At 34.0% G+C, this 15,758-nt stretch overlaps 10 protein-coding genes and 1 non-coding gene across 11 annotated transcripts, besides 1 other annotated feature; 5 read left to right on the plus strand and 6 right to left on the minus strand. All coding sequences in view use genetic code 12, as the record gives it.

Annotated features, from left to right (window-relative positions):
• Nucleotides 1-48: 48 nt before the first annotated feature.
• On the plus strand, nucleotides 49-957 carry CAALFM_C701190WA (5'-(N(7)-methyl 5'-triphosphoguanosine)-(mRNA) diphosphatase; the record flags this gene model as incomplete). The annotated part of the gene is made up of 1 exon (XM_707380.1): nucleotides 49-957. The coding sequence occupies one exon, from the start codon at nucleotides 49-51 to the stop codon at nucleotides 955-957; it is 909 nt and encodes a 302-aa protein (XP_712473.1).
• A 23-nt stretch (nucleotides 958-980) lies between these two features.
• DBP7 (putative ATP-dependent RNA helicase) lies at nucleotides 981-3,164 on the minus strand (the record flags this gene model as incomplete). The annotated part of the gene is made up of 1 exon (XM_707381.1): nucleotides 981-3,164. The coding sequence occupies one exon, from the start codon at nucleotides 3,162-3,164 to the stop codon at nucleotides 981-983; it is 2,184 nt and encodes a 727-aa protein (XP_712474.1).
• A 371-nt stretch (nucleotides 3,165-3,535) lies between these two features.
• On the minus strand, nucleotides 3,536-4,372 carry CAALFM_C701210CA (DNA-directed RNA polymerase III subunit; the record flags this gene model as incomplete). Its single annotated transcript, XM_707382.1, has 1 exon — nucleotides 3,536-4,372. The coding sequence occupies one exon, from the start codon at nucleotides 4,370-4,372 to the stop codon at nucleotides 3,536-3,538; it is 837 nt and encodes a 278-aa protein (XP_712475.1).
• Nucleotides 4,373-4,592: 220 nt separating this feature from the next.
• Nucleotides 4,593-5,528, plus strand: GCN3 (translation initiation factor eIF2B subunit alpha; the record flags this gene model as incomplete). Its single annotated transcript, XM_707383.1, has 1 exon — nucleotides 4,593-5,528. One exon carries the CDS (start codon nucleotides 4,593-4,595, stop codon nucleotides 5,526-5,528), a length of 936 nt encoding a protein of 311 aa, XP_712476.1.
• Nucleotides 5,529-5,561: 33 nt separating this feature from the next.
• CAALFM_C701230CA (uncharacterized protein) lies at nucleotides 5,562-6,995 on the minus strand (the record flags this gene model as incomplete). Its single annotated transcript, XM_707384.1, has 1 exon — nucleotides 5,562-6,995. The coding sequence occupies one exon, from the start codon at nucleotides 6,993-6,995 to the stop codon at nucleotides 5,562-5,564; it is 1,434 nt and encodes a 477-aa protein (XP_712477.1).
• A 142-nt stretch (nucleotides 6,996-7,137) lies between these two features.
• Nucleotides 7,138-7,507: a long terminal repeat ((theta-7a) Long terminal repeat (LTR); about 366 bp long, 7 copies per genome).
• Nucleotides 7,508-8,100: 593 nt separating this feature from the next.
• ASC1 (40S ribosomal protein RACK1) lies at nucleotides 8,101-9,313 on the plus strand (the record flags this gene model as incomplete). The annotated part of the gene is made up of 2 exons (XM_019475482.1): nucleotides 8,101-8,628; nucleotides 8,888-9,313. The coding sequence occupies 2 exons, from the start codon at nucleotides 8,101-8,103 to the stop codon at nucleotides 9,311-9,313; spliced, it is 954 nt and encodes a 317-aa protein (XP_019331027.1).
• Nucleotides 8,677-8,767, plus strand: CAALFM_C701260WA. The gene has a single exon (XR_002086419.1). It is a non-coding gene; the product is annotated as an uncharacterized ncRNA (small nucleolar RNA).
• A 149-nt stretch (nucleotides 9,314-9,462) lies between the features above and the next one.
• CAALFM_C701270CA (uncharacterized protein) lies at nucleotides 9,463-11,271 on the minus strand (the record flags this gene model as incomplete). The annotated part of the gene is made up of 1 exon (XM_707386.1): nucleotides 9,463-11,271. The coding sequence occupies one exon, from the start codon at nucleotides 11,269-11,271 to the stop codon at nucleotides 9,463-9,465; it is 1,809 nt and encodes a 602-aa protein (XP_712479.1).
• Nucleotides 11,272-11,448: 177 nt separating this feature from the next.
• Nucleotides 11,449-12,741, minus strand: CAALFM_C701280CA (dihydrofolate synthase; the record flags this gene model as incomplete). Its single annotated transcript, XM_707387.1, has 1 exon — nucleotides 11,449-12,741. The coding sequence occupies one exon, from the start codon at nucleotides 12,739-12,741 to the stop codon at nucleotides 11,449-11,451; it is 1,293 nt and encodes a 430-aa protein (XP_712480.1).
• A 799-nt stretch (nucleotides 12,742-13,540) lies between these two features.
• On the plus strand, nucleotides 13,541-14,047 carry MED11 (Med11p; the record flags this gene model as incomplete). The annotated part of the gene is made up of 1 exon (XM_707388.1): nucleotides 13,541-14,047. One exon carries the CDS (start codon nucleotides 13,541-13,543, stop codon nucleotides 14,045-14,047), a length of 507 nt encoding a protein of 168 aa, XP_712481.1.
• A 37-nt stretch (nucleotides 14,048-14,084) lies between these two features.
• Nucleotides 14,085-14,795, minus strand: PSF1 (DNA replication protein; the record flags this gene model as incomplete). Its single annotated transcript, XM_707389.1, has 1 exon — nucleotides 14,085-14,795. One exon carries the CDS (start codon nucleotides 14,793-14,795, stop codon nucleotides 14,085-14,087), a length of 711 nt encoding a protein of 236 aa, XP_712482.1.
• Between the last annotated feature and the right edge of the window lie 963 nt (nucleotides 14,796-15,758).

Here is a 15,758-nt window from a genome sequence, read left to right on the forward strand (position 1 = left end):
GTTGTAATATCTGAAAACATCATCGATTCACCTAACACGCCAATAGCCATGCCACTAAAGGAACTAGTTAGCCAGTTTAGTTTTACCAGAGTATTGAAAAGTGACTCTCAAACTAAAACAATTTCTATACTAGGTAAAATAGATAACAAGGATGCAATTGTAACCATTGAGAAATCCCATTTTAATACTGGCTCAGATCTTGACTTGCAGAAATTAATCACTGAGTTATCTTTAATCAATTCCAATGATGTCTACTATTGGTCAACAGCAACTTTATTCCAGGAGGTGTTGGAATTGCCCGGTGCAAAATTGAACTTGATTTATCCAGCTACGGAAACTCACATTAGAAAATACGATGATCAAAAATTGCATTATGTCAGAGAGACACCAGAAATGTACCAAAAATATGTTATTCCCTATATTGAAACTATGAAAGGTGATAGATTGAAATGGGTTTACAATATATTGTTTGAGGGAAAGGAAAGTGAAACATTTGTATATCATGATAAGTCTCCCACAGGATTTGTGTTGTTGCCCGATATGAAATGGGATGGGAAAAATTTGGATACATTGTATTTATGTTGTATTGTTAACAGACTAGACATATCTTGTGTGAGAGATTTGAATGATAGTCACATTGACTATTTGACTAATTTGCAAAAAATTGTGAAAGAAGTTACAGTTAACAAGTATGGAATTAAGCCTGACCAATTGAGAGTATTTTTACACTATCAACCATCGTATTATCATTTTCATTTACACATTGTAAATGTGCAGCATCCTGGATTAGGAGATGGTATAGCTATTGGGAAAGCTATATTGCTAGATGATGCTATAGATAACTTGAAATTGGATGGACAGTATTACACCAAAAAAACCATTGGCTTTGTATTGGGTGAAAACCATGGATTATGGCAAATTGAAGGTTATAGAGATTTACATTTTAAGCAAAACTAATATAACATGCATGATTAGACTATTTAATAATTAAATTCGCTACTTGCAGATTTAACAGCCATCTTGGCCATCCTCAACATTTTCTTTCTTGGGTCCTCTTTTTTACCCTTTTTGGATTCTGAGTAATTGCTATTATTACCAACTGATTTACCTAACTTCTTTGGTGTTTCTCTTAATCCAAAACTTTTCGCTAAATGACCTAAATGTAATAATTTCACATTGAAAAACTCACGTTCCGACGATAAATGAGTTGCGTATGCACGTATATGAGAAGTAAAAGCCCTGACAGCTTCGTCATGACTGGCTTGATCCTCTAATAACCATCTTTCAACATCAAGGTGCCAAGTAGTGGCATGAATATCCCATTTTCCCAACTTATTATCCTTTGATTTGATGTTTCCTTGGGCAAATCCTTCTTGTAATATTTTTTCATAATTCTTAACTCTCAAGTTTCCTTCTCTTGGATGAGCAACTCTTAATTTCCCATCTACATACCCTTCTTCAATCCCTGGAAGTAAAAATAAAGTTGCATTACCTTCATTACCCAATCTTGCCGATCTACCAATTCTGTGCAAATGATCATCAATAGTGAAAGGAGGATCATACTCTATGACATTAGCAACATTTGGTAAATCCAACCCACGAGATGCAACATCAGTACAAAACAAGATTTTGTTATATGAATTGTTATCTTTAACAAACGACTGTAATGTACTGGCACGGGTCTGTTGTGAAAGTGAACCATGAAGCTTATATATGATTGTGTTGTCGCTTAATTGAGGCGCGGTAAGCAAACCATCATTTTCGTCATCTTCAGGCAGAACTAGCACAGTTTTCACTTCACCTGTTTCTTCATCAGTCACTTTTTTAAACTTTTTACCGTCTCGAGTGAATACATCAAAATGGAAATCAACTGAATCTGAACACGAGAAAAACACTATTGTTCTTTCAGCAGAGTGTTTACTAATTTTCAATAATAATGCATCTAATGTGACCAACCTCAACTTGGGTGGAACAACTACAACGTTTTGAATCAACTGATCTGGTGCCGTACTTGTAGTAGTTGCTATAGTTTCATCAAATGATACAGTTCCAGCAACAGAAGCTGTTTCTACTGAAATCATTTCAGGATCTTTCAACACAATACTACCCAATTTTTTCACATTACTATGCAATGTAGCTGAACATAACATATTTATTCTTCTCGATGGTAACCCTTGCCATTTCTCGGCGGTATCAGCAATTTTGGAATTTGAATCTATTTTGGCAGTAATTTGTGCAATAGTATCCTCAAATCCCAACTCCATCAATTTATCACCTTCATCTAATACAAGCCATCTCAACTGACTTATATCCAATGTTTTTGTATTCTCCAAATGATCAGCCAATCTCCCCGGTGTAGCAACTAATATATTACAACCTTTTCTTAATCTTGCCTTTTCTGATTTTTTCTTTTCACCACCAATGACTATCCCTGGAACTATCCAATGATGGCATCTTGTCAATGTCTCTAAAACTCCATAAATCTGTGTCGCCAATTCACGGGTTGGTGTTAAAATTATAGCAAATAATCCTGATTCCCGATTAATTTTGAATTTATTCTCTCTCATTAATTTATGGAATATGGGCAACACAAATGCCAATGTTTTACCAGACCCTGTTTGTGCTTTCACAAATAAATCGTTTTCTGTTGATATTAAACTCGGTATCACCAACTGTTGAATTTTCGTTGGATGCATGAATCGTAAATGATCAGTTAGATGAATTGACAATTTCTCATTCAACCCTAAACCAGAAAAATTAGTTGCATCTTTCATAGGTGCATTGGATGGCAAATAAGTAAGTTCTTTGGTAGTCGACGTTGGCGCTAAATGAGATGTTGGTTGATTGTTAGTAAATAAAGATGATACATATGAATCACCCTTCCCACCATTTTCACCTTTGCTTTCAGTGAACTTTGACCTTTTGTTTGAGTCGAGTTGTACCTTATCTTCAGAGTCCCGTTTACGTTTGGATTCATCGACTGGAATAAGATTTACGCCGGTTTCTGGTTGTCTCTTTTTGGTTCTACCTTGTAATGCAAGTTGCAATTTTCTTCTATCTTTCCATCTACCACCCAGAACTTTAACGTTTTGATTTTTGGAAGCTGCAACCGATGAAGTGTCTGGTGCAGCAAAGTTCAACAATAATTCATCATCGTCATCCATTGTTAATAAAGAGAATACCTTTTTGGAGTTTTGATTCTACAAAGATCAAAAATACTTGAATGATTTTTTTTGTGCACAAATTAAACTGGCGATGAGCTGGTGCATCATCATCAGCACCGGTTTTTTTTCCCACGGCTTTATTTCTATTTCAACATTCTATTAGCTGCAAACAATAAACTGTAATTAACTAGGATATTACTAGAGAAAAACTAATATAAATAGAAATATATGTAATTTATAAGCTTTGATATTGAGTACTTTTGTAACTACATGTGCTAGGCTCTTAAATTGAAATGAGCACCAAGACTCTTTCAATATAAATCTATATTATAGTTATAAAACCTCCAAAAAATTGTACATCTTCCTATGTCTCAGTTATTTATTAACATGTCTATGTATTCATCATATGAAGTGTTTGTTTTTAATTCAATATTAGTATCTGTGTGGTGATCTAAACCAAACTTTATACTCTTGGTTACATCATCATCGCCTCTTTTCCAAATTAGATTTTGCCATTCCTCTTCTTCAAAATGCTTTACCAGTTTCAATGAGTCTCCCAAAGAATGCAGAAATTCTCCAGATTGAGTAGAATGCTTAGCAGCTGATTGTAAAATTTGGACATTTGCTGGTTTTTCATTAGTACTCTCTTGTTGTCTTCTTTGTTGGATACTTTGGGCTTCCAAATCGTCAATGTACTTGAATGAAGGTTTTAATTGGACTGTACTATCCACTGGAATCAATACAACTCTTCTTCCATCGCTGTCATTTATTATTTTTGCAGCATAGTTTCCTACTTCATAAGACCCATCTAGCACACCCAGAATGGTTTGTTCAACAATTTGTTCACCCCATTCTTGAATTTTGTCGACGTTAAAGAATTTTTCAGTATCAAGGGGTACTTTCACTTGAAGATATTGTGATTCTGGTTTTATTGAGGCATGGCAATTTCCAGCTCTATTTGGGCGTGATTTGGGTCGACCGGCATATTGCAAAACATGTAATGACTGTTTCGCCCTTTCTGGTACTGTGTTTATAAGTAATGGTATCGATTCGACTATTGGATCATCTTCATCTGGATCAACCATCTTCTCGTCTGGAAATTCTTGTTTCACTTGCACTTCTTCTTCTTCCTCCCTGATTGTAGATGTTGATGGTTTATATGGTTCGGGAGTCATATCATCCTCCTCATTAATGAATAACAGGCTCATAATTATGTATTTCGCTTCGAGTAATGACTATAGAAAAGGAAAGGAGTTCTTCCAAAAAAATTTTAGAAGTTACATCTCACAACAAAAAAACCAAGTTAGAGAAAACTGTCTAACAGTGGAAAAAAATTTTGGTGGGTGCTTAAAAAAAAAGTTAGTAATTAGTGGAAAAAGATCATCACTGTCATTACCATAGAAACTCCCAACTCATAACTAATCTAGAATGGCTGATTTTGACATTAAGGAAACGTATCTTAAGTTTTTAGAAGAAGACAAAGATATGACTATGCCTATCGCGGCAATTGAGTCACTTGTGTCAATGTTAAAAGCAAAGTCACCATCAACTTCCTCCGAATTAATCAATTTAGTTTCGAAAAATATTGATTTATTAAAGTCTTCAATTCCCAACAATATTTCTCTTTCTGCTGGGTGTGATTTATTTATGAGATTTGTGTTGAGAAACACTAATGTATATTCTGATTGGGAGTCATTTTCACAGAATCTTGTTGAGAATGGAGAATTGTTTGTTCAACGTGCTAAGGAATCAAGACTTAAACTGGCAGAATACGGTGTTCCATTTATCAAGGATGACGATGTAATATTAGTTCATTCATATTCACGTGTCGTTTACAGTCTATTGTTGAAGGCTAAACAGGAGAAGCTAATTCGATTCAAAGTTTTGGTTACCGAGAGTAGACCAACAGGAAATGGATACTACATGGCTAGGAAATTGAAAGAGGCAGACATACCGGTTGAGGTTATTGTAGATAACGCAGTGGGATATGTTTTGCATAAAGTAGACAAAATCTTGGTTGGTGCCGAAGGGGTCGCTGAAAGTGGTGGAGTAATAAATCACATTGGAACGTATCAAATTGGCTGTTTAGCTAAAGTCAACAATAAGCCTTTCTATGTCGTGACCGAGTCTCACAAATTTGTCAGATTGTTTCCCTTGGCACCTAATGACCTACCTAACAGCATTAGTCATTTCGATTATGACGAAAACAGAACCGAAGAGCTCAACCACAGTGGACAAGAACTTTTCGAAACCAGGTTTGTTGATTTCACACCTCATGAATACATTACTGCTTTGATAACAGATTTGGGAGTATTGACTCCATCTGCAGTCAGTGAAGAGTTGATAAAAATATGGTACGATTGAGAATACTGATGGTATATATATATAGTGGACTTGTTATATAATTTCATCTAATACATTTTCTAAACTTTTCAAATCAAAATAGTTTGTGCCTTCAACTTTTGCAACCTTAACACAAGTGACACCCTTTGAAGTAAGATAATCAACATCGACGTCAATGCTGGAATCCTCCATGTATACCAAATGTGTGATGAATCTATTCCATTCATATTTAGCAGCAAGTCCATTAGCATGACTGTTTATTGAATACTCAGCCAGCAGAACAATAACTCTTATAAAATCTGATGCAGTCATGCCAAAAGTTTCTCTATCAAGACACCCATTTAAAAGCAAAATCTTGCGTTTACATTCATTTTGTAGAATAGCCTTACCAATACCTTTTAAAATTATAATTGGAACAATGCTGGTCATTAAAGAACCAATTGAATAGATTAATGCATCTGTATTGGCAATTGTAGATGCTACTTTTCCGTGGGCAGTTGGACATATTTCTTCACCATAGGGTGATACGTAGAATATCCTTTTGATTGGAGATAGCAACGGTTCGATATTGTCCAGTTTTGAAAAATGTAGCTGTGATTTTTTCAATTCAGGGTGGGTGTACTGTGGTACATTCCCTGCTTCCTCTTCATCACTATCTGAACCAGAAGAAACAAAAGAACCTATGCTTGATCTCTTGCTTAATTCTACTTCATTTATTGGGACATTCAAATGTAGTTTTTCCATAGCAGGCATATGTGCGTGATCAAAGTAATCACTTTTGTGGGTTACCTCTGATGGAGTAGGTGGTCTGGTTTTATGGATTGGAGGTGGATATTTTTCGTGGTTATCAGAAGGATGTGAAATTTGTGATTGACCTGTTATAATAAGCCCGTTTTCCAAAATAGCACTAATATGATATGTAAAATTTGTATTAATACATGGTAGGACTTCAATCGACGGATCGATATCAGTCAATTTACAAAATAATTCAATTGCAGAATCTAATGATCCAATAAATAATCGGGCGCCTGTTAAAAACAAATTGCCCACATTGGCCATTTCATATCGAAACTGTTTATTCTTGTTTGATATTTGGTGTCTTGACCTTTTTAACAATTCCACATGCAAATGAACAAAAAATGCTCGAAATATTTCTTTAGTTGAAGAATTAATGCCAATCCATAACTCATGGGTTCCCTCTACGATTTCATTCCACTGTTGCTTGGCAACTTTGGCATCCGAAGATAATCGGAAACTTAACAATTTGCGCAATGATTCTTGGTGCGAGGGAATTAATCTCGTTAATCTTGATCTTATATCCCCGATGGCTGGTCCGCCAATAACACGAATAATCTCTGAAGTTGAACCGCCATTATCCAGGATTGGCAATATATATGATATGTTGTTGTTAGGAGATAACCGTTTGAATAGAGGAACTAATTGATTAGTTGCTGTTCCTCCTGATAAAATGGTGATCTTACTGGGCATATAATGTGAAGTATCCTATTGTTTTGTTTGAGGATTGTTTGGATTTTTATGGTGGTTGTGGTTTTTGGTGATAAACAAAAGAAATCGGTGATCTCGAAGGTTGTGGGTTCCAGAACATGACGTGTACTTTTGTTATAATTATTGTTACGAGTGTGTAGTGGGAGTGTGGACGAGTAGTGTATATTGGCTACGTAGATGATTATGTAATCATAGTAAGTCTAGCTAAAGTCCATAAGATCATTAGTTAGTTCATTAGTTCCTTAGTTAAGTCGTTATTCCCAATCCAATCCCAGGGGGGTTCCAACGTCTATTTATATTCCCGTGAGGAATGTACAACTGCCCACATGTTGTCTTCTCCCATTCTACCTTGTGGGGGGTACGACAAAGACTAGCAATGCTGAGGCGTAGTCAATGAACACAAGTCGGAGGCTTCACCTGATCATTCGTTGTTAGCTCGCTGGAGGCTATTTGCCGTTGCAACTACATGCAGTACCAACGTCACCATCGTAACAATTATTAGGTTATCTCACACGATAGAATTTGCACCCCAATAATCGAAATCTACACATTTCAAGCACCATCAAGTTTACGATTCTACAGTTTGAGTCAAGCTTCTTGTAAAGAGTAGTTGGTCATACTTTCAGATATTTTTATCCTTAATTCTTGTGCCTTGAGAATCTTTTCCCATTACAAACCCTAGCCAACAAATATCAGGCTGCCCCTATTTCCTTATTATTACAGTCGCTATAAAACAAATAATTATACGTTTTAAATGATACGTAGTGGATTGGATAATGCCATTTACACTCTTACCTGGATCAAGTAGTGGTAGTGGTGGTGCTCCCCCCTGTTGGTATAATTAGTGTTGCGCCTGCACATTGTCTAATTAGAAAAGGCACACAGTAAATTTGGGGACGCGAGTAAACTTAGGCACGGCCTACGGTAAAACTTTTCAACAAAGTCGTGCAATATGCACAATGCATCTTGTACTGAAAAAAAAAAAAAAATTTTATACGGTGTGAAAAATATTTTCATGTTAATTTCATTTCCCTTCAATTTCTTTTCTTTTCTTCTTTTTTAAAAAACAAACAATCAATTATCTACAATGGCTGATCAAGAAGTTTTAGTTTTAAGAGGTACTTTAGAAGGACACAACGGTTGGGTTACTTCCCTTGCCACCACTCCAGCTCACCCAGACTTATTATTGTCTGGTTCAAGAGATAAAACTTTGATCAAATGGAAATTGACCGGTGGTGAAGATAACCAATACGGTATTCCAAAGAAATCATTCAAAGGTCACTCCCACATTGTCCAAGATGTTACCATTTCTGCTGATGGTGCTTACGCTTTGTCTGCTTCTTGGGACAGAACTTTAAGATTATGGGATTTGGAAACCGGTGAAACCACCCAAAGATTCGTCGGTCACAAAGGTGATGTTTTATCCGTCTCCATTGCTAAAAACTTGAGACAAATTGTTTCTGCTTCTAGAGACAAGACCGTCAAAGTTTGGAACACCATTGGTGAATGTATGGCCACTTTAACTGGTCACAACGATTGGGTTTCTGCTGTCAGAATCTCCCCATCTGACCAATCATCTACTGTTATCTCTGCTTCTTGGGATAAGACTGTTAAGGTATGTTATTCTTTATTTGTTTTGTTTTTTTCTTTCATTGTCATTTATTATTGTGATGATTTTCTTTTATATTTGCTACTTCAGACGTTGCTTGCCAGCTTCGAATGAGACATATTTTTTATCACCAAGATCTCTGATATCAAATAATGAAACAATGAAAGGGAATTGAAGCGTTGGAAAGTGATGCACTTTTCTTTCTGCTTTTTTTGTTTTTTTTTTGGGGAAACTGTTTTATACTAACTAATTTCAACTAATTTAGTCATGGGACTTAGCTGACTACTCTGTCAACGCTGACTTCATTGGTCACACCGGTTACATTTCATGTATCACTTTATCCCCAGATGGTTCATTATGCGCCTCTGCTGGTAAAGATGGTGTCATCATCTTGTGGGATTTGAACAAAAACAAAACCTTGTACACTTTGGAAGCCAAGGCCGAAGTTCATGCTTTAGCTTTCTCTCCAAACAGATACTGGTTAGCTGCTGCTACCACTTCTGGTATCAAGATCTTCAAATTACAAGAAAGATCTTTGTTGGATGAATTGAAACCAGAATTTGCTGTTGGTGCTACTGCTAAAGACCCAGAAGCTATCTCTTTGGCTTGGTCTGCCGATGGTCAAAACTTGTTTGCTGGTTACACTGATAATGTCATTAGAGTCTGGCAAGTTATGACTCCATCTGCTTAAATTTAATTCTAAATTTAACATACAACAAGAAGTTTTTTTTTGTATAGATTTTGTTTTTTTGTGGGAAAGGATTCATTTATTAATGTTATATTATTACAATGTATATAAATATATTTACGTAAAAACATTCTATTATTACTATTTTGTGTTTACTCAAATAAGTAGACTTTCCCACTGGCACTTCCACCAACAGCCCAATTCTGACTTGGATGAAGAGTACATACTGCAGGAACGGCACCAACTTGTTCATTCAAATGAGCCAATATCTGACCATCTTGATTATAAATATCTAATCCCCGATTCATATTGGCAATGATAAATTTTTGAACACCATCAGCAGGGTTTGTTTGCCAATGTGATTTCAAAATTGAGACCCAACGGCCAGTTTGACAATTGTGTTTTATTTTAGTGAATGGTGTTAAATTGTTAGGTAATAATTCCAGCTCCTCTGATGACTTTGTTGAAGGAACAAAATCAGATTTCCATTCAGTTATCACAGGTAGTTCATTATCAAGTTTACTTCCTCCACTATAATCAAATAAACAAATATTATCATCATAACCATTACACACAAGTCGATTCTCTTGGTTCCAATCGACACATGAAACCGATAATCTCGAATTGTAATTTCCATACATATGAGGTGATTTTTGATTCTCAAACTCAGAATATACGGATTTATTAACATTTCTCAAATCCCATATTCTTAATGTACGGTCCAAAGATGCAGTTGCAATTTGATAATTTGTATTTGGATTGACGGCAAACCCACCAATTTTCTTATCATGTAAACGTAGCAAATCTTTAGTTGCTAAATGATGACGTTGACGAGTATTGAAAGGAGTTCTGGTATCGTGTTGGTAAAACTCACCATCAAGTGTGGTCATGAATATTACTGATGAATCTTGGCATTGATTGATATCAGACACCCCTAGGGCAATATCTTCTCTTGCACCAGGTTCATTCAAATATAACAATTCAGTGCTGGTTAACTTGTTTAAATCTAAAACTCGAATACTTCCATCATATGAACTGGTATAAATCTTTTCTGGTGAAAAAGTCGGCGTCATAATTTTCGAAACATTTCTACCATGAAGCTGTAAGATAGAAATTGATGGCTCATCATCATCATCATCTTCTTCTTCTTCCTTCGTATCATTGTTTTGTTCATCAACTAACCAAATACCAACATTTCCAGTAGTATCACCACCAACAACAATTCTATTGGTGGTTGATGGGTGGAAAAACATTGAAGTAATACGATTGTGACATATTTTAATATCCAATGGGTCAAAACGTGGATAAATGTTCAAATTATCAAATTCTTTACGTTTTGCATCTAATGATTTATCTTTGGAATTACCATTTGTTTGTGAATTTCTAATCTCTTCATAAAAATCTCCAGCAGAAAACTTATCACCCAATGATTGTACAAGTTGTAAGACTCTATTATTCTCATCAATATTGATTGCTTCCTCCTCGTCTTCCTTATCTTCCTCGTTTTTCTTTTCCTCCACTTTACTATCAAGACCAATATGTGACAATTTTCGATCCATAACGTTTTTTTCAAATATCATATCTCCTTTTTTATTAGTTATCAAATCAATTAATTTGAAATCACCGAAAAGACGCGTTCTTTTCAATCTTTCAAGTTCTTGCTTACGATGTTGTTTTAATTCTTCTTCTTCTCTTATTCTAGCAGCCTGTTTGGGATCTTCTAATTCAGATTTAATCCCGGCAATACGACGAGATCTTCTACTTGGTTCCAGTATCTCTTTTTTAATCACGGGTTTTTTCGTAGTTTTGCGTCGTTTTTGCAGTGATGGTGATGAAAAAGATTTGTTATCAACTTCCTTTTTGATTGAATCGGAAATTGAATCCAAATCAAGTTTTTTTAATAACTCTTGATTTCTTCGAATATTCTCTTGTCTTTTCTTCTCAAGTTCCGATAATGCCATGATGTTAGAGAAAATGGTTGTTGTGATATGGAAGAAGGGCAAGCAAAGAGATTAATTACAAATTTTTTTTTTTTTTTTCACATTGCTTGGGGAGATACACGCGTAGATGATGAAGAAGTTGGACGATATACTATTCTTCTTCTTCTAATCTATGTACATATATATCTATACTAAACATCAATTGGCTATTTCTCTTAGCACATCACCACACAAATATAAACTTCCACAAACCACTATTGGTTTATTCTCTAACAGTTTGTCGTTTTTATTGTTTTTTAAATATTGAAATACTTGATGTATATGTGCATCATCACCAATATTTCTTACATCACGACAATAATCTTTGGCAATTGAAGTCAAAGTGGAAATCAGTTCAGAATTAATCCAGGGCATATTTTCAGGTTGAGTGAACATTGTAGGTATAACAATATCGTTTTCTGACATAACGTGTTTTAACAAATTTCCAATTGCTTTGCCTTTAGTCATACCAATGACAAGTATTATAGGTGTATGATTGCCTTCCAGCATATTTGCTTCTGGTTCTTGTTTACGATATTTTGTATTTAAATATTTGCCCAATTCAATAGCGGCACTTTCATTGTGTGCACCATCCAATAATATTGAGCCTAGACTCTTGTGTTGTATAGTTTGTAATCTACCAGGCCAATTAGTTTTGCTTATACCATTTATCAAAATTTCTTCCGATATTCTATAAGGTAATGATTTCAATATTTCCACTGCCAATGATAGATTATTGGCTTGATATGATCCTTTTAATGGGCTATATTTAATGAATTGGTTGTCGTCGTTGGCCTGAATTGGTTCAACAACACTTAATGGACATGATACTTCCCGTGATTTTTCACGAATTGCTTGTAACACAATAGAATCATTCAGTGAATCAACAAAACAAGGAATGCCATATTTTATAATCCCAGATTTCTCTTTTGCAATGGCTAATAATGTCCCACCTAACAATTTTTCATGATCGAGACCAATTTTGGTTATTGCAGTTGCCACCACGCCTCCTTTACTAGTACCGATAGTCTCACCATATGGTATTAAAACATTGGTAGCATCTAATCTCCCACCAACTCCAACTTCAACTAATGCCATTTCAATTTCTTCCAATGCAAAAATCTTAAATGCTGTAGCTGTCAAAATTTCAAATTCAGTACATTCTAAATTCAAATCATTATTAATTTTAATGACTTGTTGATTAATTCTATCAAATTTTGATTTTGGATATGTTTGATTATTTATACTAATACAATCATGATAATTAATGATATGAGGTGAAGTGAATTTCCCATTTTTGATTTTAGCTTCAGTTAAAACTGATGAGATATAAGCTAATGTTGAGCCTTTCCCATTGGTCCCTGCTATATGAATGGATTTATAAGCATTTTGAGGATTATTTAAATGTCCTAATAGTTTAGCTATTCTTTGTAATCCTAAATTAATTGGCATTGGAAGGGGTGTGGGATGGGGACGTTCGTAAAACAAACAAGTGAGGGATCATATCATCATGATTCTTAAACCTGCTCTGTTTGATATTTCCCGCAACAAAATATATTTTTTAGGCTTTCTTAAGTTGGTTGCTACCAATTAGAATGTCCAGACATGATATCTTGTCCTTCTAATATAATTAAACTAATATTCTATTTGAAAATAATTGTTGATGTATTTGTAGTAGTAGATGTAATTAGTTAAATGATTAATTATATATTTTAGATGAAAATGAGGAAATGTTATTCAAAGTTTTGTTTCTGTCATAATTTGGGTAGAAATTCTAAACTAAAATTTATTAATATCATTAATTAACTGAAAAGTGAAATACGACTTTAGAATTGAACAAATCTTTTAAAAACTAACTAAGAGTAAAGGTGGTTTAAAACACTAATTTATCTAATATATTAGTATTTCATCAAGATTGAAAAGGTTCTACTTTGTATTCTGTTTATGGAACATAACTAGGCGCTCTTTTTAGCAATTGATATTCCAGCTATACTATTTTTTTGATAAGTCAATTGGCTTCATTGATCAAATCAGTAGAGCTTAAGAGTAGATTAATAAGCAGGTGTTGATTGCAACAGTATTAGTGTTGTTTTATTAACTAGAAAACCTGGTCGTGGCCAGATTGAAAATATTCCTATTTTTCTGTTTTTATGACATTCAAACGAAAACATATTAATCAACAATAGCTAATCCTCCCAACAATCCCTACAAACTCATACCCCCCCCAATAAACTCAAATAACATATTACAAATGTCATCATTAGATAACGACAAAACTGAAAATTTCATTCAAGAAAGATTAGATTCATTACATGAAATAGATTGTAAAGTAGTAACTTTACTTGATCAATTTTCTTCAATTTTCCAATCATTTTATACTAAAAGTAAAGAAGATTTTTCTCAACAAACTTCCGATATATATTCTACTTTGAGTAAAGTAGCTATTGATTTACGTAAAGAAATTAAAATTATGGATGATAATATTGGGGCATATGATAAAAATGATGATAATGTGATGATATTACCTATTAGTAATGTTGATCAAAAAAATACAAAATTAGGTAGAAAACGATTGGATTTAGAATTGGCAGAGTTGAAAAGACTAATATCGGATGAGAAACAAGTTGAAACTTTAGAAAATGAATCTAATAATGAAATACAACCTAAAACTGAAAGTGATACCAACCAAGTAGAAACTAATGAAAATGGAAACGACATAAACAATAAAGAAAGTGAGGACATTGAAATGAAAGAATAAAAGTTATGTATACTTAATATATATATATTCTTGTTTGTTATATTATCTCTTCTAAATATCCTTGTTGTATTAATCTTTCCACATCAGATTTTCTGACAAAGAATTGAGAATCTTTGATCAAGTTAAAAGAACCATATTCAGTGGTGACCTCACCTCCATCTTTCAATACTCTAACATCAATGAAAATGTTTGTTGGTGGGTTTAAATCACCACTCAAATCAATATCTTCAAAACTTGACTTGAATTCCATTATTAAATCTTGATATTGTTTGAAAAAATCTTGTTCATGATGATTCAAGTTATTCATGTCCAAACTAGTTGTATAATTACTAAGATTTTTTGTCAATGGATTCACAGCATTGTTACTACTACTTTGATTGACATTTGAATTTGTATTAGTTGATGTTGTTGACGATGAGGTTGAAGTTTCAATAGGATCAATATTTAGCCAACAAAATTCAGTTATCTTATCTGCTCTTGACTTTTCATATGCTAATAAACATCGTTTATTTCTTCTCATAGATAAATGAGTGACAAATAATTGACATTGATTTATTTTACTATTTTCTTGATCCTGGGTTTCTTGTAATTGTTCTTGTTCTTCAACCAAATATTCAGCATCTTTATTCAAATCATTGGTTTCTCTTACAATGCTTTTCACTAAATCTGATTGATAAATAGGAATAGCAGATAAGTTGCTTGATCGTTTAGCATCCAATATTAGTTTATTAGCTGTATCTCCAAACATGAATAGTTCTTTTATTTTGAATAACAAATGAATGAATGAACCACCAAGAAATGCCTAGGGCAATTTAAAAATCATTAACAGAGACAAGACGCGTTGAATTGAATTGACAAAGTACTGCATATAGGAAGAGAGAGAGTTTAAAATCTGTAATAAATCACACGACTTGAAACTGGCTGAAACTTCCGCGGCAAAGGTTCGTTCGTTAGGTCGTCGTGAGGTAGCGGGAAAAAGATGATAAGGGGTTTGTTGGTTGCCAGTGGGGCTAATAAGTCGTCGAACACAAAATCTTGTTTATTCGAATGGGGAACGCCCCGCCCCCCCTCCCCCTTCATGCCCAAATGTCGTAAGACGACAGTATATATATATATATATATTGACATGACAACAACTATTAATGGTCTTGCAGCATTACTCACCGCAATCAATTTGGTTAAAATTATCATATGAAAATGTATGATCTTAACCATACTTTGGATAATTTAGTTTTGTTGGGATATCGATAAACTTAATATGTTGCACAAGACATTTAAATTATAATTTCTACATTATTGATCTTTACAATGATTTTACAATCTGATCTTTGTTGAAGTTTCTTAACAACCCTTTGTTTACTGAATTCATCAAATAAGAAATAAGGGTAAATCAGGGTAAATCAGGGTATCTGTTTATTTATTTCTACTCTACAAAATTAATAAGGCCAATACGTGGATAGGGGAATTCAGGTAGTCTATTCCATTAAATTACAATGTTGTCATGGTATTTCTAATTTCTCTTATTGTAATTAATATATAAATTAAATTGAAATGAGGAGAAGAGGATACTGCTCTGCTTGTTTGAGGGTTGATAACTGAGAAATACATCAAGAACTTCACAAAATGGCTACACTAATAACTCAAAGGCAGTTGATGAAACTCATGCTAATACTATATAGCTGATTATTAATAACATAGAAACTATACTATC

Source organism: Candida albicans, chromosome 7 (genome assembly GCF_000182965.3).
Source record: "Candida albicans SC5314 chromosome 7, complete sequence".
Classification (NCBI taxonomy): domain Eukaryota; kingdom Fungi; phylum Ascomycota; class Pichiomycetes; order Serinales; family Debaryomycetaceae; genus Candida; species Candida albicans.